At 51.0% G+C, this 25550-nt stretch overlaps 1 protein-coding gene across 1 annotated transcript in view; it reads right to left on the bottom strand.

Moving 5' to 3' along the window:
- Positions 1–25550, bottom strand: part of LOC148479324 (SCO-spondin-like) — a gene marked incomplete at its 5' end in the record, with an annotated part of 249345 nt that overhangs the window by 76813 nt on the left and 146982 nt on the right. Inside the window, 8 exons of the mRNA XM_088454599.1 lie at positions 4684–4886; positions 6256–6394; positions 6672–6788; positions 6869–7030; positions 17383–17601; positions 19081–19127; positions 19622–19743; positions 22651–22781. Of these exons, the coding sequence (XP_088310725.1) occupies positions 4684–4886; positions 6256–6394; positions 6672–6788; positions 6869–7030; positions 17383–17601; positions 19081–19127; positions 19622–19743; positions 22651–22781 (1140 nt within the window). The remainder of the gene's footprint in view (positions 1–4683; positions 4887–6255; positions 6395–6671; positions 6789–6868; positions 7031–17382; positions 17602–19080; positions 19128–19621; positions 19744–22650; positions 22782–25550) is intronic.

Here is a 25550-nt window from a genome sequence, read left to right as displayed (position 1 = left end):
TCAGTGACAGGCAGGACTGAATGCTGGGGGACAGAGGGGAGGAGAATCCCCCTAATACAGCTGCAGGATACACTCACCTATCTGCATTCAGCACTAGATCAGTGACAGGGAGGACTGAATGCTGGGGGACAGAGGGGAGGAGAATCCCCCTAATACAGCATCAGGATACACTCACCTGTCTGCATTCAGCACTAGATCAGTAACAGGCAGGACTGAATGCTGGGGGACAGAGAGGGGAGGACAATCCCCCTAATACAGCTTCTGGATACAGTCACCTGTCTGCATTCAGCACTAGATCAGTGACAGGCAGGACTGAATGCTGGGGGACAGAGGGGAGGAGAATCCCCCTAATACAGCTGCAGGATACACTCACCTGTCTGCATTCAGCACTAGATCAGTGACAGGCAGGACTGAATGCTGGGGGACAGAGAGGGGAGGATAATCCCCCTAATACAGCAGCAGGATACAGTCACCTGTCTGCATTCAGCACTAGATCAGTGACAGGCAGGACTGAATACTGGGGGACACAGAGGGGAGGAGAATCCCCCTAATACAGCTGCAGGATACAGTCACCTGTCTGCATTCAGCACTAGATCAGTGACAGGCAGGACTGAATGCTGGGGGACAGAGAGGGGAGGAGAATCCCCCCTAATACAGCTGCAGGATACACTCACCTGTCTGCATTCAGCACTAGATCAGAGACAGGCAGGACTGAATGCTGGGGGACAGAGAGGGGAGGAGAATCCCCCTAATACAGCTGCAGGATACAGTCACCTGTCTGCATTCAGCACTAGATCAGTGACAGGCAGGACTGAATGCTGGGGGACAGAGAGGGGAGGAGAATCCCCCTAATACAGCTGCAGGATACAGTCACCTGTCTGCATTCAGCACTAGATCAGTGACAGGCAGGACTGAATGCTGGGGGACAGAGAGAGGAGAATCCCCCTAATACAGCTGCAGGATACAGTCACCTGTCTGCATTCAGCACTAGATCAGTGACAGGCAGGACTGAATGCTGGGGGACAGAGAGGGGAGGAGAATCCCCCCTAATACAGCTGCAGGATACACTCACCTGTCTGCATTCAGGACTAGATCAGTGACAGGCAGGACTGAATGCTGGGGGACAGAGAGGGGAGGAGAATCCCCCTAATACAGCTGCCGGATACAGTCACCTGTCTGCATTCAGCTCTAGATCAGTGACAGGCAGGACTGAATGCTGGGGGACAGAGAGGGGAGGAGAATCCCCCTAATACAGCTGCAGGATACACTCACCTGTCTGCATTCAGCACTAGATCAGTGACAGGCAGGACTGAATGCTGGGGGACAGAGAGGGGAGGAGAATCCCCCTAATACAGCTGCAGGATACACTCACCTGTCTGCATTCAGCACTAGATCAGAGACAGGCAGGACTGAATGCTGGGGGACAGAGAGGGGAGGAGAATCCCCCTAATACAGCTGCAGGATACACTCACCTGTCTGCATTCAGCACTAGATCAGAGACAGGCAGGACTGAATGCTGGGGGACAGAGAGGGGAGGAGAATCCCCCTAATACAGCTGCAGGATACAGTCACCTGTCTGCATTCAGCACTAGATCAGTGACAGGCAGGACTGAATGCTGGGGGACAGAGAGGGGAGAAGAATCCCCCTAATACAGCTGCAGGATACACTCACCTGTCTGCATTCAGCACTAGATCAGTGACAGGCAGGACTGAATGCTGGAGGACAGAGAGGGGAGGAGAATCCCCCTAATACAGCTGCAGGATACAGTCACCTGTCTGCATTCAGCACTAGATCAGTGACAGGCAGGACTGAATGCTGGGGGACAGAGAGGGGAGGAGAATCCCCCCTAATACAGCTGCAGGATACAGTCACCTGTCTGCATTCAGCACTAGATCAGTGACAGGCAGGACTGAATGCTGGGGGACAGAGAGGGGAGGAGAATCCCCCCTAATACAGCTGCAGGATACACTCACCTGTCTGCATTCAGCACTAGATCAGTGACAGGCAGGACTGAATGCTGGGGGACAGAGAGGGGAGGAGAATCCCCCTAATACAGCTGCCGGATACAGTCACCTGTCTGCATTCAGCTCTAGATCAGTGACAGGCAGGACTGAATGCTGGGGGACAGAGAGGGGAGGAGAATCCCCCTAATACAGCTGCAGGATACACTCACCTGTCTGCATTCAGCACTAGATCAGTGACAGGCAGGACTGAATGCTGGGGGACAGAGAGGGGAGGAGAATCCCCCTAATACAGCTGCAGGATACACTCACCTGTCTGCATTCAGCACTAGATCAGTGACAGGCAGGACTGAATGCTGGGGGACAGAGAGAGGAGGAGAATCCCCCTAATACAGCTGCAGGATACACTCACCTGTCTGCATTCAGCACTAGATCAGAGACAGGCAGGACTGAATGCTGGGGGACAGAGAGGGGAGGAGAATCCCCCTAATACAGCTGCAGGATACAGTCACCTGTCTGCATTCAGCACTAGATCAGTGACAGGCAGGACTGAATGCTGGGGGACAGAGAGGGGAGAAGAATCCCCCTAATACACTCACCTGTCTGCATTCAGCACTAGATCAGTGACAGGCAGGACTGAATGCTGGAGGACAGAGAGGGGAGGAGAATCCCCCTAATACAGCTGCAGGATACAGTCACCTGTCTGCATTCAGCACTAGATCAGTGACAGGCAGGACTGAATGCTGGGGGACAGAGAGGGGAGGAGAATCCCCCTAATACAGCTGCAGGATACAGTCACCTGTCTGCATTCAGCACTAGATCAGTGACAGGCAGGACTAAATGCTGGGGGACAGAGAGGGGAGGAGAATCCCCCTAATACAGCTGCAGGATACACTCACCTGTCTGCATTCAGCACTAGATCAGTGACAGGCAGGACTGAATGCTGGGGGACAGAGGGGAGGAGAATCCCCCTAATACAGCTGCAGGATACAGTCACCTGTCTGCATTCAGCACTAGATCAGTGACAGGCAGGACTGAATGCTGGGGGACAGAGAGGGGAGGAGAATCCCCCTAATACAGCTGCAGGATACAGTCACCTGTCTGCATTCAGCACTAGATCAGTGACAGGGAGGACTGAATGCTGGGGGACAGAGAGGGGAGGAGAATCCCCCTAATACAGCTGCAGGATACACTCACCTGTCTGCATTCAGCACTAGATCAGTGACAGGCAGGACTGAATGCTGGGGGACAGAGAGGGGAGGAGAATCCCCCTAATACAGCTGCAGGATACAGTCACCTGTCTGAATTCAACACTAGATCAGTGACAGGCAGGACTGAATGCTGGGGGACAGAGAGGGGAGGAGAATCCCCCTTATACAGCTGCAGGATTCAGTCACCTGTCTGCATTCAGCACTAGATCAATGACAGGCAGGACTGAATGCTGGGGGACAGAGAGAGGAGAATCCCCCTAATACAGCTGCAGGATACAGTCACCTGTCTGCATTCAGCACTAGATCAGTGACAGGCAGGACTGAGGACCTCATTCACAGTCAGTCGAAGCGGCCGCACGGTCGTACAGGAAAAGGGGCCGGATATTCAAATGATTCCCTCATAAGTTGCATCCCTAAGTTCGGATCGGTAGCTGGCCGGCCAAGGGGAGGAAGCGGCCGGAATTCAGAAAAATATGCCCCCTTCTCATACGCATTACACGTCATCTCCGGGCATATAAGGATTAATCGAGACCATCGGGAACCATCGAAACTGGTTGTAGAGCTTAAGGTTGACCATACCCTCTCTTAAGGTCTACGATCATGTCAGTGTAAAAACCTCCCATGTCACATGTGCCATGACGCTACTTTGTTAATTATGCACTCCCATAAACCGTATGCACTCCCATAAAACGCTGTTCGCATAATTAGGCACGCCTGCGTTCGGATCTCCACTCCCCCGTTATCAAGCACCTTCCCCTGTTACCACCCACAAACGCCTCATCCTGTCACTCAAACTACCGACCTGGCTGTGTTCAAGGAGAGAGAAATTTCTGATCGTAGCGGCTAGTTTGCGCACGCGCATTGCGAACTTTACGCATGCGCAGCTTAGCGAACATCGGTGGCGTACGACCGTGCGGCTGCAACGACCGACTCTGAATGAGGTCCTGAATGCTGGGGGACAGAGAGGGGAGGAGAATCCCCCTTATGGGGGGGAAGAGTGGGGGAAAATGATCACAGATAGCAGCGGGGGATATCCCAAATATCTCTCCGTCTCTGTAGCCCCCCCACCAATCGCACACTAAGTGTATAGGCAGGGCCGGCTCCAGGGGTCGGAGCTCCCTGTGCCGGCCCTCTTCACTGCACCCTATCTTCGCGCGCCTCGCCCCCTATGGGACGTTATTAGGAGGCGTGGGGGGAGTCTCACTAGCTGGGCTTCCCCCAGCCTCTCTCCCGTCACTGAATGGATGTCGCACGCATGCGCGCAGCATCCATTCAGCATCTCCGGGGTTCCTGCACCACTGCACAGTTGCGGCAGTGGGGGCCCCCAACTTCCCGATTTGACCACCTGCGGGCCACTTCGGCCCATGGGTGGAACAGTGGGACAGAACTGTCCCATTGAAATCAGGATGAAATGGGGAGGGGTGCGCCCTCTATGCACAGGTGGAACACCCCTAGAGCCGGCCCTGTGTATAGGAGGACTCCAGTCTGCATTGGTGTCATGGCCACTCACCCGGACACGGCCAGTTATTACATTCCTCCACCTCCTGGGTCTCATTCCCACAGACGGCTCCGTCAGGGTCTCTCTCCGTACAGGTGCGACTCCTCCAGCTATGGCCTCCACCGCAGCTCACAGAGCAGGGGCCCCAATCAGTCCAGGGCCCATATGCGGGACACTGCACGTCTGTACATGTGAAGGCCCCATTCATGCAGGTGCTGTGGAAGAAAGAGACATTACACAGAGCCCACATGGGGCCTGTTATACTATATGGGGGCAGGATGGGACTGGGGGGGGGCTGAGAGGTAACAGACTTCTACTAACCAAATACAGAGAACAGGAGTCCCATGGAAACATAATAAACACATCCCAAGGACCAACACTACAGACACGGCCCGACCGCCACCTTCATGGCCACACACTGATAGGACCACACTGACAGCACTGGCCACACTGACAGCACTGGCCACACACTGATAGGACCACACTGATAGCACTGGCCACACACTGATAGGACCACAATGACAGCACTGGCCACACACTGACAGGGCCACACTGATAGCACTGGCCACACACTGACAGGGCCACACTGACAGCACTGGCCACACACTGACAGGGCCACACTGACAGCACTGGCCACACACTGACAGGGCCACACTGACAGCACTGGCCACACACTGACAGGGCCACACTGATAGCACTGGCCACAAACTGACAGGGCCACACTGACAGCACTGGCCACACACTGACAGGGCCACACTGACAGCACTGGCCACACTGATAGCATTGGCCACACACTGACAGGACCACACTGACAGCACTGGCCACACGCTGACAGGACCAGACTGACAGCACTGGCCACACACTGACAGGGCCACACTGATAGCACTGGCCACAAACTGACAGGGCCACACTGACAGGGCCACACTGACAGCACTGGCCACACACTGACAGGGCCACACTGATAGCACTGGCCACAAACTGACAGGGCCACACTGACAGCACTGGCCACACACTGACAGGGCCACACTGACAGCACTGGCCACACTGATAGCACTGGCCACACACTGACAGGACCACACTGACAGCACTGGCCACATGCTGACAGGACCACACTGACAGCACTGGCCACACACTGACAGGGCCACACTGATAACACTGGCCACAAACTGACAGGGCCACACTGACAGCACTGGCCACACTGATAGCACTGGCCACACACTGACAGGACCACACTGACAGCACTGGCCACACGCTGACAGGACCACACTCCCAGCACTGGCCACACACTGACAGGACCACACTGCCAGCATTGGCCACACACTGACAGGACCACACTGCCAGCACTGGCCACACACTGACAGGACCACACTGCCAACACTGGCCACACACTGACAGGACCACACTGCCAGCACTGGCCACACACTGACAGGACCACACTGATAGCACTGGGAAATCCTGCTGCGGTGACGATCCCGTTAATCAGACAGTGCAGACCTCTCCCCCATTTAGCTCTATCTAGGGGCTTTCTGTGATATCTCTTCCCATACATCATTCTGTCATACAGCTATCACACCCGGCACATACCAGTTGTTGCAGCCGATTCGCACAGTGTCTCCTGGTTGGTACTCTATGGTGGCGATGGCTGTGGGCAGACCACAGCGACAGTCCGTGACTGGCACACACTTCTTATCCTGCAGGAGCCAGCCTTCCGGGCAGCGACACCCTGTATGGGTAAGATGAGGGAATGGGTATTACATGGGCAGCATAGGGGACATGGTGTATTCGGCAGACTCCGGGGGTGATCTCTGTTCTGCCATTTATCATTATGCTACATACAGGGGTATTTACCTCCGGCAGCACTATCATTATGCTACATACAGGGGTATTTACCACCGGCAGCTCTATCGTTACAATATCTGCACAAAGATGGCGGAGGGATAATTATATCCTATAACATGGCCTTCACATCATCCGTTATGGTTCCGGCCCTCGTCTCGTACCAGTCCGGCACTGTCCCTGCAGACACTCCACATGTTCCCAGAGGTCAGCACAGGCCCGCGGGCACTGGTTGGCACACACCATCTTAAAGGCCTTCCCACGGTCCTCACAGTTTTCTCCTGCGGTAAGAGAGGACAGAGGCGGCGTCACCAGTGATCTCCAGGGGGCACAGCCATGCTCTTATTACTCCAGCACTTACCTGGGCAGGACGCAGTGTTACAGCTCTCAGACTGGAACCTGGGGCCCAGGCACTGATTACTGTCAACTGGGTGATGGACGTGACGCCAGCGAGACCGGAAGCCACCGCTGCAGGGCTCACGGCAGGGACTCCACTCGCCCCACTCTCTCCAGACACACAGATCTGAGACAGACAGACAACAAATGGACGGATCACACAGGAGCTGCACCATCATCCATGTAACCGACACATACAGGATGTCATTTACATAGTATGCCCACAGTGCACTGGGAATAAAGCAAATCATTAAACTGAGGAGACACCAGGACTGTCTGTAATACATGTGTGCTATGAGTGAGGGGCCCCCGGGACTGTCTGTATTACATGTGTGCTATGAGTGAGGAGACACCGGGACTGTCTGTATTACATGTGTGCTATGAGTGAGGGGACACAGGGACTGTCTGTATTACATGTGTGCTATGAGTGAGGAGACACCGGGACTGTCTGTATTACATGTGTGCTATGAGTGAGGGGACACAGGGACTGTCTGTATTACATGTGTGCTATGAGTGAGGAGACACCGGGACTGTCTGTATTACATGTGTGCTATGAGTGAGGGGACACAGGGACTGTCTGTATTACATGTGTGCTATGAGTGAGGAGACACCGGGACTGTCTGTATTACATGTGTGCTATGAGTGAGGGGACACAGGGACTGTCTGTATTACATGTGTGCTATGAGTGAGGAGACACCGGGACTGTCTGAATTACATGTGTGCTATGAGTGAGGGGACACAGGGACTGTCTGTATTACATGTGTGCTATGATTGAGGAGACACCGGGACTGTCTGTATTACATGTGTGCTATGAGTGAGGGGACACCGGGACTGTCTGTATTACATGTGTCCTGAGAGTGAGGAGACACCGGGGCTGTCTGTATTACATGTGTGCTATGAGTGAGGGGACACCGGGATTGTCTGTATTACATGCGTGCTATCAGTGAGGGGACTTCGGGACTGTCTGTATTACATGTGTGCTATGAGTGAGGGGACACCGGGACTGTCTGTATTACATGTGTCCTGAGAGTGAGGAGACACCGGGACTGTCTGTATTACATGTGTGCTATGAGTGAGGGGACACCGGGACTGTCTGTATTACATGTGTGCTATGAGTGAGGGGACAGCGGGACTGTCTGTATTACATGTGTCCTGAGAGTGAGGGGACACCGGGACTGTCTGTATTACATGTGTCCTGAGAGTGAGGAGACACCGGGACTGTCTGTATTACATGTGTCCTGAGAGTGAGGGGACACCGGGACTGTCTGTATTACATGTGTGCTATGAGTGAGGGGACACCGGGACTGTCTGTATTACATGTGTGCTATGAGTGAGGGGACACCGGGACTGTCTGTATTACATGTGTCCTGAGAGTGAGGAGACACCGGGACTGTCTGTATTACATGTGTGCTATGAGTGAGGCGACACCGGGACTGTCTGTATTACATGTGTGCTATGAGTGAGGGGACACCGGGACTGTCTGTATTACATGTGTCCTGAGAGTGAGGAGACACCGGGACTGTCTGTATTACATGTGTGCTATGAGTGAGGGGACACCGGGACTGTCTGTATTACATGTGTGCTATGAGTGAGGGGACACCGGGACTGTCTGTATTACATGTGTCCTGAGAGTGAGGGGACACCGGGACTGTCTGTATTACATGTGTCCTGAGAGTGAGGAGACACCGGGACTGTCTGTATTACATGTGTCCTGAGAGTGAGGGGACACCGGGACTGTCTGTATTACATGAGTGCTATGAGTGAGGGGACACCGGGACTGTCTGTATTACATGTGTCCTGAGAGTGAGGGGACACAGGGACTGTCTGTATTACATGTGTGCTATGAGTGAGGGGACACCGGGACTGTCTGTATTACATGTGTCCTGAGAGTGAGGAGACACCGGGGCTGTCTGTATTACATGTGTGCTATGAGTGAGGGGACACCGGGACTGTCTGTATTACATGCGTGCTATGAGTGAGGGGACATCGGGACTGTCTGTATTACATGTGTGCTATGAGTGAGGGGACACCGGGACTGTCTGTACTACATGTGTCCTGAGAGTGAGGAGACACCGGGACTGTCTATATTACATGTGTGCTATGAGTGAGGGGACACCGGAGCTGTCTGTACTACATGTGTCCTGAGAGTGAGGGGACACCAGGACTGTCTGTATTACATGTGTCCTGAGAGTGAGGGGACACCGGGACTGTCTGTATTACATGTGTGCAATGAGTGAGGGGACACCGGGACTGTCTGTATTACATGTGTGCTAGGAGTGAGGGGACACCGGGACTGTCTGTATTACATGTGTCCTGAGAGTGATGGGACACTGGGACTGTCTGTATTACATGTGTGCTAGGAGTGAGGGGACACTGGGACTGTCTGTATTACATGTGTCCTGAGAGTGAGGAGACACCGGGACTGTCTGTATTACATGTGTGCTATGAGTGAGGGGACACCGGAACTGTCTGTACTACATGTGTCCTGAGAGTGAGGGGACACCAGGACTGTCTGTATTACATGTGTCCTGAGAGTGAGGGGACACCGGGACTGTCTGTATTACATGTGTGCTATGAGTGAGGGGACACCGGGACTGTCTGTAATACATGTGTGCTAGGAGTGAGGGGACACCGGGACTGTCTGTATTACATGTGTCCTGAGAGTTATGGGACACTGGGACTGTCTGTATTACATGTGTGCTAGGAGTGAGGGGACACTGGGACTGTCTGTATTACATGTGTCCTGAGAGTGAGGAGACACCGGGACTGTCTGTATTACATGTGTGCTATGAGTGAGAGGACACCGGAACTGTCTGTACTACATGTGTCCTAAGAGTGAGGGGACACCAGGACTGTCTGTATTACATGTTTCCTGAGAGTGAGGGGACACCGGGACTGTCTGTATTACATGTGTGCTATGAGTGAGGGGACACCGGGACTGTCTGTATTACATGTGTCCTGAGAGTGAGGAGACACCGGGGCTGTCTGTATTACATGTGTGCTATGAGTGAGGGGACACCGGGACTGTCTGTATTACATGCGTTCTATGAGTGAGGGGACATCGGGACTGTCTGTATTACATGTGTGCTATGAGTGAGGGGACACCGGGACTGTCTGTACTACATGTGTCCTGAGAGTGAGGAGACACCGGGACTGTCTGTATTACATGTGTGCTATGAGTGAGGGGACACCGGAACTGTCTGTACTACATGTGTCCTGAGAGTGAGGGGACACCAGGACTGTCTGTATTACATGTTTCCTGAGAGTTAGGGGACACCGGGACTGTCTGTATTACATGTGTGCTATGAGTGAGGGGACACCGGGACTGTCTGTATTACATGTGTGCTATGAGTGAGGGGACACCGGGACTGTCTGTATTACATGCGTGCTATGAGTGAGGGGACACCGGGACTGCCTGTATTACATGCGTGCTATGAGTGAGGGGACACTGGGACTGTCTGTATTACATCTGCCCTGAGAGTGAGGAGACACCAGGACTGTCTGTATTACATGTGTGCTATGAGTGAGGGGACACCGGGACTGTCTGTACTACATGTGTCCTGAGAGTGAGGAGACACCGGGACTGTCTATATTACATGTGTGCTATGAGTGAGGGGACACCGGAGCTGTCTGTACTACATGTGTCCTGAGAGTGAGGGGACACCAGGACTGTCTGTATTACATGTGTCCTGAGAGTGAGGGGACACCGGGACTGTCTGTATTACATGTGTGCAATGAGTGAGGGGACACCGGGACTGTCTGTATTACATGTGTGCTAGGAGTGAGGGGACACCGGGACTGTCTGTATTACATGTGTCCTGAGAGTGATGGGACACTGGGACTGTCTGTATTACATGTGTGCTAGGAGTGAGGGGACACTGGGACTGTCTGTATTACATGTGTCCTGAGAGTGAGGAGACACCGGGACTGTCTGTATTACATGTGTGCTATGAGTGAGGGGACACCGGAACTGTCTGTACTACATGTGTCCTGAGAGTGAGGGGACACCAGGACTGTCTGTATTACATGTGTCCTGAGAGTGAGGGGACACCGGGACTGTCTGTATTACATGTGTGCTATGAGTGAGGGGACCCCGGGACTGTCTGTATTACATGTGTGCTAGGAGTGAGGGGACACCGGGACTGTCTGTATTACATGTGTCCTGAGAGTTATGGGACACTGGGACTGTCTGTATTACATGTGTGCTAGGAGTGAGGGGACACTGGGACTGTCTGTATTACATGTGTCCTGAGAGTGAGGAGACACCGGGACTGTCTGTATTACATGTGTGCTATGAGTGAGAGGACACCGGAACTGTCTGTACTACATGTGTCCTGAGAGTGAGGGGACACCAGGACTGTCTGTATTACATGTGTCCTGAGAGTGAGGGGACACCGGGACTGTCTGTATTACATGTGTGCTATGAGTGAGGGGACACCGGGACTGTCTGTATTACATGTGTCCTGAGAGTGAGGAGACACCGGGGCTGTCTGTATTACATGTGTGCTATGAGTGAGGGGACACCGGGACTGTCTGTATTACATGCGTGCTATGAGTGAGGGGACATCGGGACTGTCTGTATTACATGTGTGCTATGAGTGAGGGGACACCGGGACTGTCTGTACTACATGTGTCCTGAGAGTGAGGAGACACCGGGACTGTCTGTATTACATGTGTGCTATGAGTGAGGGGACACCGGAACTGTCTGTACTACATGTGTCCTGAGAGTGAGGGGACACCAGGACTGTCTGTATTACATGTGTCCTGAGAGTGAGGGGACACCGGGACTGTCTGTATTACATGTGTGCTATGAGTGAGGGGACACCGGGACTGTCTGTATTACATGTGTGCTATGAGTGAGGGGACACCGGGACTGTCTGTATTACATGCGTGCTATGAGTGAGGGGACACCGGGACTGCCTGTATTACATGCGTGCTATGAGTGAGGGGACACTGGGACTGTCTGTATTACATCTGCCCTGAGAGTGAGGAGACACCAGGACTGTCTGTATTACATGTGTGCTATGAGTGAGGGGACACCGGAACTGTCTGTACTACATGTGTCCTGAGAGTGAGGGGACACCAGGACTGTCTGTATTACATGTGTCCTGAGAGTGAGGGGATACCGGGACTGTCTGTATTACATGTGTGCTATGAGTGAGGGGACACCGGGACTGTTTGTATTACATGTGTGCTAGGAGTGAGGGGACACCGGGACTGTCTGTATTACATGTGTCCTGAGAGTGATGGGACACCGGGACTGTCTGTATTACATGTGTGCTATGAGTGAGGGGACACCGGGCTGTCTGTGTTACATGTGTGCTATGAGTGAGGGGACACCGGGACTGTCTGTATTACATGTGTGCTATGAGTGAGGGGACACCGGGACTGTCTGTATTACATGTGTGCTATGAGTGAGGGGACACCGGGACTGTCTGTATTACATGCGTGCTATGAGTGAGGGGACACCGGGACTGTCTGTATTACATGTGTGCTATGAGTGAGGGGACACCGGGACTGTCTGTATTACATGTGTGCTATGAGTGAGGGGACACCGGGACTGTCTGTATTACATGTGTCCTGAGAGTGAGGGGACACCGGGACTGTCTGTATTACATGTGTCCTGAGAGTGAGAGAACACCGGGACTGTCTGTATTACATGTGTGCTATGAGTGAGGGGACACCGGGACTGTCTGTATTTCATGTTTTCTATGAGTGAAGGGACACCGGGACTGTCTGTATTACATGTGTCCTGAGAGTGAGGGGACACCGGGACTGTCTGTATTACATGTGTGCTATAAGTGAGGGGATACCGGGACTGTCTGTATTACATGTGTGCTATGAGTGAGGGGACACCGGGACTGTCTGTATTACATGTGTCCTGAGAGTGATGGGACACCGGGACTGTCTGTATTGCATGTGTCCTGAGAGTGAGAGGACACCGGGACTGTCTGTATTACATGTGTCCTGAGAGTGATGGGACACTGGGACTGTCTGTATTACATGTGTCCTAAGAGTGATGGGACACTGGGACTGTCTGTATTACATGTGTCCTGAGAGTGATGGGACACTGGGACTGTCTGTATTACATGTGTCCTGAGAGTGATGGGACACTGGGACTGTCTGTATTACATGTGTCCTGAGAGTGATGGGACACTGGGACTGTCTGTATTACATGTGTGCTGAGAGTGATGGGACACTGGGACTGTCTGTATTACATGTGTCCTGAGAGTGAGGTTACATCAGGACTGTCTGTATTACATGTGTCCTGAGAGTGAGGTTACATCAGGACTGTCTATATTACACGTGTCTTAAGTCGGGTACACACTAGACGATATGAACAGGCTAGGACATAGACAGTAAGTACTCCTGTACACAAAAACTCCACTACAGGGTCCACTAAAGGCTAGGACGTAGACAGTAAGTACTCCTGTACACAAATACTCCACTATAGGGTCTGCTACAGGCTAGGACATAGACAGTAAGTACTCCTGTACACAAATACTAAACTATAGGGTCCGCTACAGGCTAGGACATAGACAGTAAGTACTCCTGTACACAAATAGTCCACTATAGGGTCCGCTACAGGCTAGGACATAGACAGTAAGTACTCCTGTACACAAATACTCCACTATAGGGTCCGCTACAGGCTAGGACATAGACAGTAAGTACTCCTGTACACAAATACTCCACTATAGGGTCCACTACAGGCTAGGACATAGACAGTAAGTACTCCTGTACACAAATACTCCACTATAGGGTCCACTACAGGCTAGGACATAGACAGTAAGTACTCCTGTACACAAATACTCCACTATAGGGTCCGCTACAGGCTAGGACATAGACAGTAAGTACTCCTGTAAACAAATACTCCACTATAGGGTCAGCTACAGGCTAGGACATAGACAGTAAGTACTCCTGTACACAAATACTAAACTATAGGGTCCGCTACAGGCTAGGACATAGACAGTAAGTACTCCTGTACACAAATACTCCACTATAGGGTCCGCTACAGGCTAGGACATAGACAGTAAGTACTCCTGTACACAAATACTCCACTATAGGGTCCGCTACAGGCTAGGACATAGACAGTAAGTACTCCTGTACACAAATACTCCACTATAGGGTCCACTACAGGCTAGGACATAGACAGTAAGTACTCCTGTACACAAATACTCCACTATAGGGTCCACTACAGGCTAGGACATAGACAGTAAGTACTCCTGTACACAAATACTCCACTATAGGGTCCACTACAGGCTAGGACATAGACAGTAAGTACTCCTGTACACAAATACTCCACTATAGGGTCCGCTACAGGCTAGGACATAGACAGTAAGTACTCCTGTACACAAATACTCCACTATAGGGTCCGCTACAGGCTAGGACATAGACAGTAAGTACTCCTGTAAACAAATACTCCACTATAGGGTCCACTACAGGCTAGGACATAGACAGTAAGTACTCCTGTACACAAATACTCCACTATAGGGTCCACTACAGGCTAGGACATAGACAGTAAGTACTCCTGTACACAAATACTCCACTATAGGGTCCACTACAGGCTAGGACATAGACAGTAAGTACTCCTGTAAACAAATACTCCACTATAGGGTCAGCTACAGGCTAGGACATAGACAGTAAGTACTCCTGTACACAAATACTCCACTATAGGGTCCACTACAGGCTAGGACATAGACAGTAAGTACTCCTGTACACAAATACTCCACTATAGGGTCCGCTACAGGCTAGGACATAGACAGTAAGTACTCCTGTAAACAAATACTCCACTATAGGGTCCACTACAGGCTAGGACATAGACAGTAAGTACTCCTGTACACAAATACTCCACTATAGGGTCCACTACAGGCTAGGACATAGACAGTAAGTACTCCTGTACACAAATACTCCACTATAGGGTCCACTACAGGCTAGGACATAGACAGTAAGTACTCCTGTAAACAAATACTCCACTATAGGGTCCACTACAGGCTAGGACATAGACAGTAAGTACTCCTGTACACAAATACTCCACTATAGGGTCCACTACAGGCTAGGACATAGACAGTAAGTACTCCTGTACACAAATACTCCACTATAGGGTCCACTACAGGCTAGGACATAGACAGTAAGTACTCCTGTAAACAAATACTCCACTATAGGGTCAGCTACAGGCTAGGACATAGACAGTAAGTACTCCTGTACACAAATACTCCACTATAGGGTCCACTACAGGCTAGGACATAGACAGTAAGTACTCCTGTACACAAATACTCCACTATAGGGTCCGCTACAGGCTAGGACATAGACAGTAAGTACTCCTGTAAACAAATACTCCACTATAGGGTCCACTACAGGCTAGGACATAGACAGTAAGTACTCCTGTACACAAATACTCCACTATAGGGTCCGCTACAGGCTAGGACATAGACAGTAAGTACTCCTGTACACAAATACTCCACTATAGGGTCCACTACAGGCTAGGACATAGACAGTAAGTACTCCTGTACACAAATACTCCACTATAGGGTCCGCTACAGGCTAGGACATAGACAGTAAGTACTCCTGTACACAAATACTCCACTATAGGGTCCACTACAGGCTAGGACATAGACAGTAAGTACTCCTGTACACAAATACTCCACTATAGGGTCCGCTACAGGCTAGGACATAGACAGTAAGTACTCCTGTACACAAATACTCCACTATAGGGTCCGCTACAGGCTAGGACATAGACAGTAAGTACTCCTGTACACAAATACTCCACTATAGGGTCCACTACAGGCTAGGACATAGACAGTAAGTACTCCTGTACACAAATACTCCACTATAGGGTCCGCTACAGGCTAGGACATAGACAGTAAGTACTCCTGTACACAAATACTCCACTATAGGGTCCGCTACAGGCTAGGACATAGACAGTAAGTACTCCTGTACACAAATACTCCACTATAGGGTCCACTACAGGCTAGGACATAGACAGTAAGTACTCCTGTACACAAATACTCCACTATAGGGTCCGCTACAGGCTAGGACATAGACAGTAAGTACTCCTGTACACAAATACTCCACTATAGGGTCCACTACAGGCTAGGACATAGACAGTAAGTACTCCTGTACACAAATACTCCACTATAGGGTCCACTACAGGCTAGGACATAGACAGTAAGTACTCCTGTAAACAAATACTCCACTATAGGGTCAGCTACAGGCTAGGACATAGACAGTAAGTACTCCTGTACACAAATACTCCACTATAGGGTCCACTACAGGCTAGGACATAGACAGTAAGTACTCCTGTACACAAATACTCCACTATAGGGTCCGCTACAGGCTAGGACATAGACAGTAAGTACTCCTGTAAACAAATACTCCACTATAGGGTCCACTACAGGCTAGGACATAGACAGTAAGTACTCCTGTACACAAATACTCCACTATAGGGTCCGCTACAGGCTAGGACATAGACAGTAAGTACTCCTGTACACAAATACTCCACTATAGGGTCCACTACAGGCTAGGACATAGACAGTAAGTACTCCTGTACACAAATACTCCACTATAGGGTCCGCTACAGGCTAGGACATAGACAGTAAGTACTCCTGTACACAAATACTCCACTATAGGGTCCACTACAGGCTAGGACATAGACAGTAAGTACTCCTGTACACAAATACTCCACTATAGGGTCCGCTACAGGCTAGGACATAGACAGTAAGTACTCCTGTACACAAATACTCCACTATAGGGTCCGCTACAGGCTAGGACATAGACAGTAAGTACTCCTGTACACAAATACTCCACTATAGGGTCCACTACAGGCTAGGACATAGACAGTAAGTACTCCTGTACACAAATACTCCACTATAGGGTCCGCTACAGGCTAGGACATAGACAGTAAGTACTCCTGTACACAAATACTCCACTATAGGGTCCACTACAGGCTAGGACATAGACAGTAAGTACTCCTGTACACAAATACTCCACTATAGGGTCTGCTACAGGCTAGGACATAGACAGTAAGTACTCCTGTACACAAATACTCCACACAATCCTGGTTACGTTCCACTGGACTGACTGCTCGGGTTCTTTTATGTAGATCCGCTGGTGTGTACACACAATTCCAACATGTATTGCACACGTCTGCCCTGACACCTCTATCACTAGCGCATTGGGGAAGGGCTGTAACTAGGGGTGTGTGACTGGTGCCACAGCAGAGAGGACGGCATCATAGCTGCCCCATGCTCCTGGCTTATGACAAACAGGGCACCTGGAATGGCACCCTGCAGCCAGTATCGCTGCGGCAGTGCCACATGGCCGCTATAGACAGGCATCCTGCCAGGTGTACAGCTGCCCGGTGCATCTTGAAGACGCTTCAGACACAGTTGCTGGTGGCACCTCCCCCTTTGCGCATTAAGTCATCCGCACAGGGGCTAGGCGGCATAGGGCGCTGTTATGGCCCTGCATTGGGGTACACACCGTCACAGATTTCCTTGTCCGGGCATAGTTGCTCCTCTGTCAGTTCCCCTGAACAAGCCGAGGAATCTCCGGTCCACGGAAAACCAGTCTGGGCATTGAGGCATAACCGGTGTCGTTGCTGTACGGAGATGAATGCCAGGGGTCCGGTGGCATTCTGGGGCAAAGGGAGGCAGGGGCTACAGGAGGACCATTCTGACCAGTCGCTAAGAGAGGCTTCACCTACACGGAGCACATGAGACAGGAGAAGACGTCAGAACTGTACAATCATAAGCAAATATAGATCTATTACATCCAGTGGCGACTCCAGAAGTGACGCTGCAGCGCAGCCCAACATTAAATAGTGTAGCCCCCCAACACCCAGTGTGTCCGGCCGGCGATGTTTTGCAGTGTTTGGACGGGTAGTGTGTGGCTCCCCGGGATGAATTTTGACAGCGCTGCCCAACCTGGAACCGTCACTGATGACATCAGGGCAGCATTTCAGGAAATCTCCATTATTTTTAAACTGAATTCTGTCAGCTGGGCAAATGCCAGAAAATATAACTAATATTTAATGCAATAAAACCATTGGTATCACAAACATAGAAAGCTAGACATTGACACAGACTCCTGGTGCCAGAGCTTCCTCTCAGTGACACAGGCTCCTATGCTCAGCACACACAGTACAGCTGGCTCCTGATCAGGCAGATGCTGGTGTGAGAGCTTCCTCTCAGTGATACAGGCTCCTATGCTCAGCACACACAGTACAGCTGGCTCCTGATCAGGCAGCTGCTGGTGTCAGAGCTTCCTCTCAGTGATACAGGCTCCTATGCTCAGCACACACAGTACAGCTGGCTCCTGATCAGGCCGCTGCTGGTGTCAGAGCTTCATCTCAGTGACACAGGCTCCTATGCTCAGCACGCACAGTACAGCTGGCTCCTGATCAGTCATCTGCTGGTGTCAGAGCTTCCTCTCAGTGATACAGACTCCTATGCTCAGCACACACAGTACAGCTGGCTCCTGATCAGGCAGCTGCTGGTGTCAGAGCTTCATCTCAGTGATACAGGCTCCTATGCTCAGCACACAGTACAGCTGGCTCCTGATCAGTCATCTGCTGGTGTCAGAGCTTCCTCTCAGTGATACAGACTCCTATGCTCAGCACACACAGTACAGCTGGCTCCTGATCAGGCAGCTGCTGGTGTCAGAGCTTCATCTCAGTGACACAGGCTCCTATGCTCAGCACACACAGTACAGCTGGCTCCTGATCAGTCATCTGCTGGTGTCAGAGCTTCATCTCAGTGACACAGGCTCCTATGCTCAGCACACAGTACAGCTGGCTCCTGATCAGGCAGCTGCTGGTGTCAGAGCTTCCTCTCAGTGATACAGACTCCTATGCTCAGCACATACAGTACAGCTGGCTCCTGATCAGGCAGCTGCTGGTGTCAGATTCCTCTCAGTTATACAGGCTCCTATGCTCAGCACACAGTACAGCTGGCTCCTGATCAGGCAGCTGCTGGTGTCAGAGCTTCCTCTCAGTGATACAGACTGATGACTAGCACATCTTATATAATGAGTGTATTGCATTCTCGATTACATTTATCATATTGTAGAGAGCACATTCTGTATTTCGGCCTCAGAGGGGGATGCCCGCAATCACTGATCTGCCTGTATATATGAATGTGACTGTGTACAGTGTGGGGCAGCTCAGTCACTATAACTCACCTTTGCAGTTATTCCTGTTGCACTTCAGCTCCCCCTGCTGGCAGATACTATAAAGACACAAATATATTACAGATAAGCACAAAGTATGGTGCATTCAGTGGTAATCCTGGATTACTGTAAATTATTGCTCATTTCAAGATCTGATTGGATTTATAACATCGGCAATGAAACCAGTCACTGACAATTTGCAGCAGAATTGGGGTAATTGATGCTGGGCTGGTGAAGTAATGATTTGCTATTATTGGGCAACCTGAACCTGTTCTTGTAATATAAAACTAAATCCAGAGCTAATATGTAGGAGATCTTGGCTATACAGTATGCGGAGCAATGGAGCGTATGCAAATATTGGGGCTTATTCACAGCTGAACATATTTGAGAATCATGGGGACAGAAAGTAAGGTGATTGTTAGCTCTCCAGGTCAGCATCGCCGGTAGGAAAGCCTTCTCCTATTTCTGTATCACTCTCCACCCTAACATTTATTTCCTCTTTCTAATTAACTGCAAGCTCTTCTGCCCAATGTCACCAAGAATTGATACTTACCACTCCCTGCACCCTAAACGAATGCTCTCTCCTGCAGACAGGAAAGTGGTCCCTGATTTGGTTATGTGGAGACACTGGCAGTCAGAGGCATGGACACATTTCCCGTTCTGCTCTAACAGCCCCTGAGAGGAGATAAATAACATCATGTTACTGTGTGATCTGGTGTGTAATTGTATTATTCACCCGATCTCAGCCATCATTCCCCTACTAACCAATGACACGCACTCATCCTTTCCAGAATAGCCAGTGATAGACCCTCACCATCTCCCAGTCACTGATAGACCCTCACCATCTCCCAGTCACTGATAGACCCTCACCATCTCCCAGTCAGTGATAAACAACCATCATGTACCAGTCAGTCAGTGATAGACCCTCACCATCTCCCAGTCACTGATAGACCCTCCTCATCTCCCAGTCACTGATAGACCCTCATAATCCCCCAGTCACTGATAGACCCTCATCATCTCCCAGTCACTGATAGACCCTCATCATCTCCCAGTCAGTGATAGACCCTCATCATCTCCCTGTCAGTGATAGACCCTCATATCCCAGTCAGTCAGTGATAGTCCCTCATCATCTCCTAGTCAGTGATAGACCCTCATCATCTCCCAGTCAGTGAAAGACCCTCATCAAATCCCAGTCAGTCAGTGATAGTCCCTCATCATCTCCTAGTCAGTGATAGACCCTCATCATCTCCCAGTCAGTGATAGACCCTCATCATCTCCTAGTCAGTGATAGACCCTCATCATCTCCCAGTCAGTGATAAACAACTATCATGTACCAGTCAGTCAGTGATAGACCCTCACCATCTCCCAGTCACTGATAGACCCTCCTCATCTCCCAGTCACTGATAGACCCTCCTCATCTCCCAGTCACTGATAGACCCTCCTCATCTCCCAGTCACTGATAGACCCTCATAATCCCCCAGTCACTGATAGACCCTCATCATCTCCCAGTCAGTGATAGACCCTCATAATCTCCCAGTCACTGATAGACCCTCATCTCCCAGTCAGTGAAAGACCCTCATCATATCCCAGTCAGTCAGTGATAGTCCCTCATCATCTCCTAGTCAGTGATAGACCCTCATCATCTCCCAGTCAGTGATAGACCCTCCTCATCTCCCAGTCACTGATAGACCCTCCTCATCTCCCAGTCACTGATAGACCCTCATCATCTCCCAGTCACTGATAGACCCTCATAATCTCCCAGTCACTGATAGACCCTCATCTCCCAGTCAGTGAAAGACCCTCATCATATCCCAGTCAGTCAGTGATAGTCCCTCATCATCTCCTAGTCAGTGATAGACCCACGTCATCTCCCAGTCAGTGATAGACCCTCATCATCTCCCAGTCAGTGATAGACCCTCATCATCTCCCAGTCACTGATAGACCCTCCTCATCTCCCAGTCAGTAATAGACCCTCATAATCTCCCAGTCAGTAATAGACCCTCATAATCTCCCAGTCAGTGATAGACCCTCCTCATCTCCCAGTCACTGATAAACAACCATCATGTCCCAGTCAGTCAGTGATAGACCCTCACCATCTCCCAGTCAGTGATAGACCCTCACCATCTCCCAGTCAGTGATAGACCCTCACCATCTCCCAGTCAGTGATAGACCCTCACCATCTCCCAGTCACTGATAGACCCTCCTCATCTCCCAGTCAGTGATAGACCCTCATCATCTCCCAGTCAGTGATAGGCCCTCATCATCTCCCAGTCAGTGAAAGACCCTCATCATATCCCAGTCAGTCAGTGATAGTCCCTCATCATCTCCTACTCAGTGATAGACCCTCATAATCCCCCAGTCACTGATAGACCCTCATCATCTCCCAGTCACTGATAGACCCTCTTAATCTCCCAGTCACTGATAGACCCTCATCTCCCAGTCAGTGAAAGACCCTCATCATATCCCAGTCAGTCAGTGATAGTCCCTCATCATTTCCTAGTCAGTGATAGACCCTCGTCATCTCCCAGTCAGTGATAGACCCTCATCATCTCCCAGTCAGTCAGTGATAGTCCCTCATCATCTCCTAGTCAGTGACAGACCCAGTCATCTCCCAGTCAGTGATAGACCCTCATCATCTCTCAGTCAGTCAGTGATAGACCCTCATCATCTCCCAGTCAGTGATAGACCCTCATAGTCCCCCAGTCACTGATAGACCCTCATCATCTCCCAGTCACTGATAGACCCTCATAATCTCCCAGTCACTGATAGACCCTCATCTCCCAGTCAGTGAAAGACCCTCATCATCTCCCAGTCAGTGATAGTCCCTCATCATCTCTTAGTCAGTGACAGACCCAGTCATCTCCCAGTCAGTGATAGACCCTCATCATCTCTCAGTCAGTCAGTGATAGACCCTCCTCATCTCCCAGTCACTGATAGACCCTCATAATCCCCCAGTCACTGATAGACCCTCATCATCTCCCAGTCACTGATAGACCCTCATAATCTCCCAGTCACTGATAGACCCTCATCTCCCAGTCAGTGAAAGACCCTCATCATATCCCAGTCAGTCAGTGATAGACCCTCATCATCTCCCAGTCAGTGATAGACCCTCATCATCTCCCAGTCAGTGATAGACCCTCATCATCTCCCAGTCAGTCAGTGATAGTCCCTCATCATCTCCTAGTCAGTGACAGACCCAGTCATCTCCCAGTCAGTGATAGACCCTCATCATCTCCCAGTCAGTCAGTGATAGTCCCTCATCATCTCCTAGTCAGTGACAGACCCAGTCATCTCCCAGTCAGTGAAAGACCCTCATCATCTCTCAGTCAGTCAGTGATAGACCCTCATCATCTCCCAGTCAGTGATAGACCCTCATCATCTCCCAGTCAGTGATAGTCCCTCATCATCTCCCAGTCAGTGATAGACCCTCATCATCTCCCATGTTTTCTGGTTTCTATCGTCACTTGGTGGCAGTTTTTGTACATTTATGTGCACTGTAAAACCTATTCATGGCTGGATAACATTGCGAGAATCAGCAGGAAAAACGTCTTCCATGACTGGGAGACTGAAATCACAGCTCACCGGAGGGCAGTAACAGCCAGGTTGGCATGTGGGCATATCATGGCAAACATCTGGGATGTGTCTAGAAGAGCAGAGTCCATCACAGGGAGATCCACAGAGGCTGAATATAAATGGTGGCAAGCAACTGGACTCTAAAACACAAGAAAGGGCTTGCATTAAATACAGGGAGAGAGAAGGCTGGTAGGATGGGCTGCCATGGAGGAAATATCGTGTGTAAGACCCCAGTAAGATCCTGTCAGGGCTCAGCCTCCATTTTAGAATGAATATTATGCTAAATGCTAAATCCTTCTGCACATGCGCAGGAGTACACCAAAGGGATGATGCCTCTTATCAGGAGAGCCATCCTTTGTGATGTAAATCACATTTCTAAGTACATACCATGGTAATCAACCACGGTATGTACCCAATGAGCAGTGGGATGTACCGCAGCGTGGAGGCGATGATTAGTACATCCCGCCTTATATGTAAGAAACTAATCAGGTCTCAGCCACCATCACACGGGGAATAACGTGTGTGAGGCACCAGTCAGGTCTCAGCCACCATCACATGGGGAATAATGTGTGTGAGGCACCAGTCAGGTCTCAGCCACCATCACGTGGGGAATAATGTGAGTGAGGCACCAGTCAGGTCTCAGCCACCATCACGTGGGGAATAATGTGTGTGAGGCACCAGTCAGGTCTCAGCCACCATCACATGGGGAATAATGTGTGTGAGGCACCAGTCAGGTCTCAGCCACCATCACGTGGGGAATAATGTGTGTGAGGCACCAATCAGGTCTCAGCCACCATCACATGGGAATAATGTGTGTGAGGCACCAGTCAGATCTCAGCCACCATCACATGGGGAATAATGTGTGTGAGGCACCAGTCAGATCTCAGCCACCATCACATGGGGAATAATGTGCGAGAGGCACCAGTCAGGTCTCAGCCACCATCACATGGGGAATAATGTGCGTGAGGCACCAGTCAGGTCTCAGCCACCATCACGTGGGGAATAATGTGCGTGAGGCACCAGTCAGGTCTCAGCCACCATCACGTGGGGAATAATGTGCGTGAGGCACCAGTCAGGTCTCAGCCACCATCACATGGGGAATAATGTGCGTGAGGCACCAGTCAGGTCTCAGCCACCATCACATGGGGAATAATGTGCGTGAGGCACCAGTCAGGTCTCAGCCACCATCACATGGGGAATAATGTGCGTGAGGCACCATTCAGGTCTCAGCCACCATCACATGGGGAATAATGTGCGTGAGGCACCAGTCAGGTCTCAGCCACCATCACATGGGGAATAATGTGTGTGAGGCACCAGTCAGGTCTCAGCCACCATCACGTGGTGAATAATGTGCGTGAGGCACCAATCAGGTCTCAGCCACCATCACATGGGGAATAATGTGCGTGAGGCACCAATCAGGTCTCAGCCACCATCACATGGGAATAATGTGTGTGAGGCACCAGTCAGGTCTCAGCCACCATCACATGGGAATAATGTGTGTGAGGCACCAGTCAGGTCTCAGCCACCATCACTGGGGAATAATGTGCGTGAGGCACCAATCAGGTCTCAGCCACCATCACGTGGGGAATAATGTGCGTGAGGCACCAGTCAGGTCTCAGCCACCATCACGTGGGGAATAATGTGCGTGAGGCACCAGTCAGGTCTCAGCCACCATCACGTGGGGAATAATGTGCGTGAGGCACCAGTCAGGTCTCAGCCACCATCACGTGGGGAATAATGTGCGTGAGGCACCAGTCAGGTCTCAGCCACCATCACATGGGGAATAATGTGCATGAGGCACCAGTCAGGTCTCAGCAACCATCACATGGGGAATAATGTGCGTGAGGCACCAGTCAGGTCTCAGCAACCATCACATGGGGAATAATGTGCGTGAGGCACCAGTCAGGTCTCAGCCACCATCACATGGGGAATAATGTGCGTGAGGCACCAGTCAGGTCTCAGCCACCATCACATGGGGAATAATGTGCGTGAGGCACCAGTCAGGTCTCAGCCACCATCACATGGGGAATAATGTGCGTGAGGCACCAGTCAGGTCTCAGCCACCATCACATGGGGAATAATGTGCGTGAGGCACCAGTCAGGTCTCAGCCACCATCACATGTGGAATAATGTGTGTGAGGCACCAGTCAGGTCTCAGCCACCATCACGTGGGGAATAATGTGCGTGAGGCACCAGTCAGGTCTCAGCCACCATCACATGGGGAATAATGTGCGTGAGGCACCAGTCAGGTCTCAGCCACCATCACATGTGGAATAATGTGTGTGAGGCACCAGTCAGGTCTCAGCCACCATCACGTGGGGAATAATGTGCGTGAGGCACCAGTCAGGTCTCAGCCACCATCACGTGGGGAATAATGGGCGTGAGGCACCAATCAGGTCTCAGCCACCATCACATGGGAATAATGTGCGTGAGGCACCAATCAGGTCTCAGCCACCATCACATGGGAATAATGTGCGTGAGGCACCAGTCAGGTCTCAGCCACCATCACATGGGGAATAATGTGTGTGAGGCACCAATCAGGTCTCAGCCACCATCACGTGGGGAATAATGTGCGTGAAGCACCAGTCAGGTCTCAGCCACCATCAAGCGGGGAATAATGTGCGTGAGGCACCAGTCAGGTCTCAGCCACCATCAAGCGGGGAATAATGTGCGTGAGGCACCAGTCAGGTCTCAGCCACCATCACATGGGGAATAATGTGTGTGAGGCACCAGTCAGGTCTCAGCCACCATCACGTGGGGAATAATGTTTGTGAGGCACCAGTCAGGCCTCGGCCTCTATCTCCGGAGGAATATTGTGCATTATATGATAATACTATATATAAGGTTCGGTTACCTATGTAATATGTGACCTTATGTACCTCATCGCTGTATCACACGTGTTTCCTATT

Source organism: Taudactylus pleione, unplaced genomic scaffold (assembly GCF_031769625.1).
Source record: "Taudactylus pleione unplaced genomic scaffold, aTauple2 ptg000620l, whole genome shotgun sequence".
NCBI lineage: Eukaryota > Metazoa > Chordata > Amphibia > Anura > Myobatrachidae > Taudactylus > Taudactylus pleione.
Note: the sequence above shows the minus strand (reverse complement) of the source record. Positions and strands in the feature narration are given on the sequence as shown.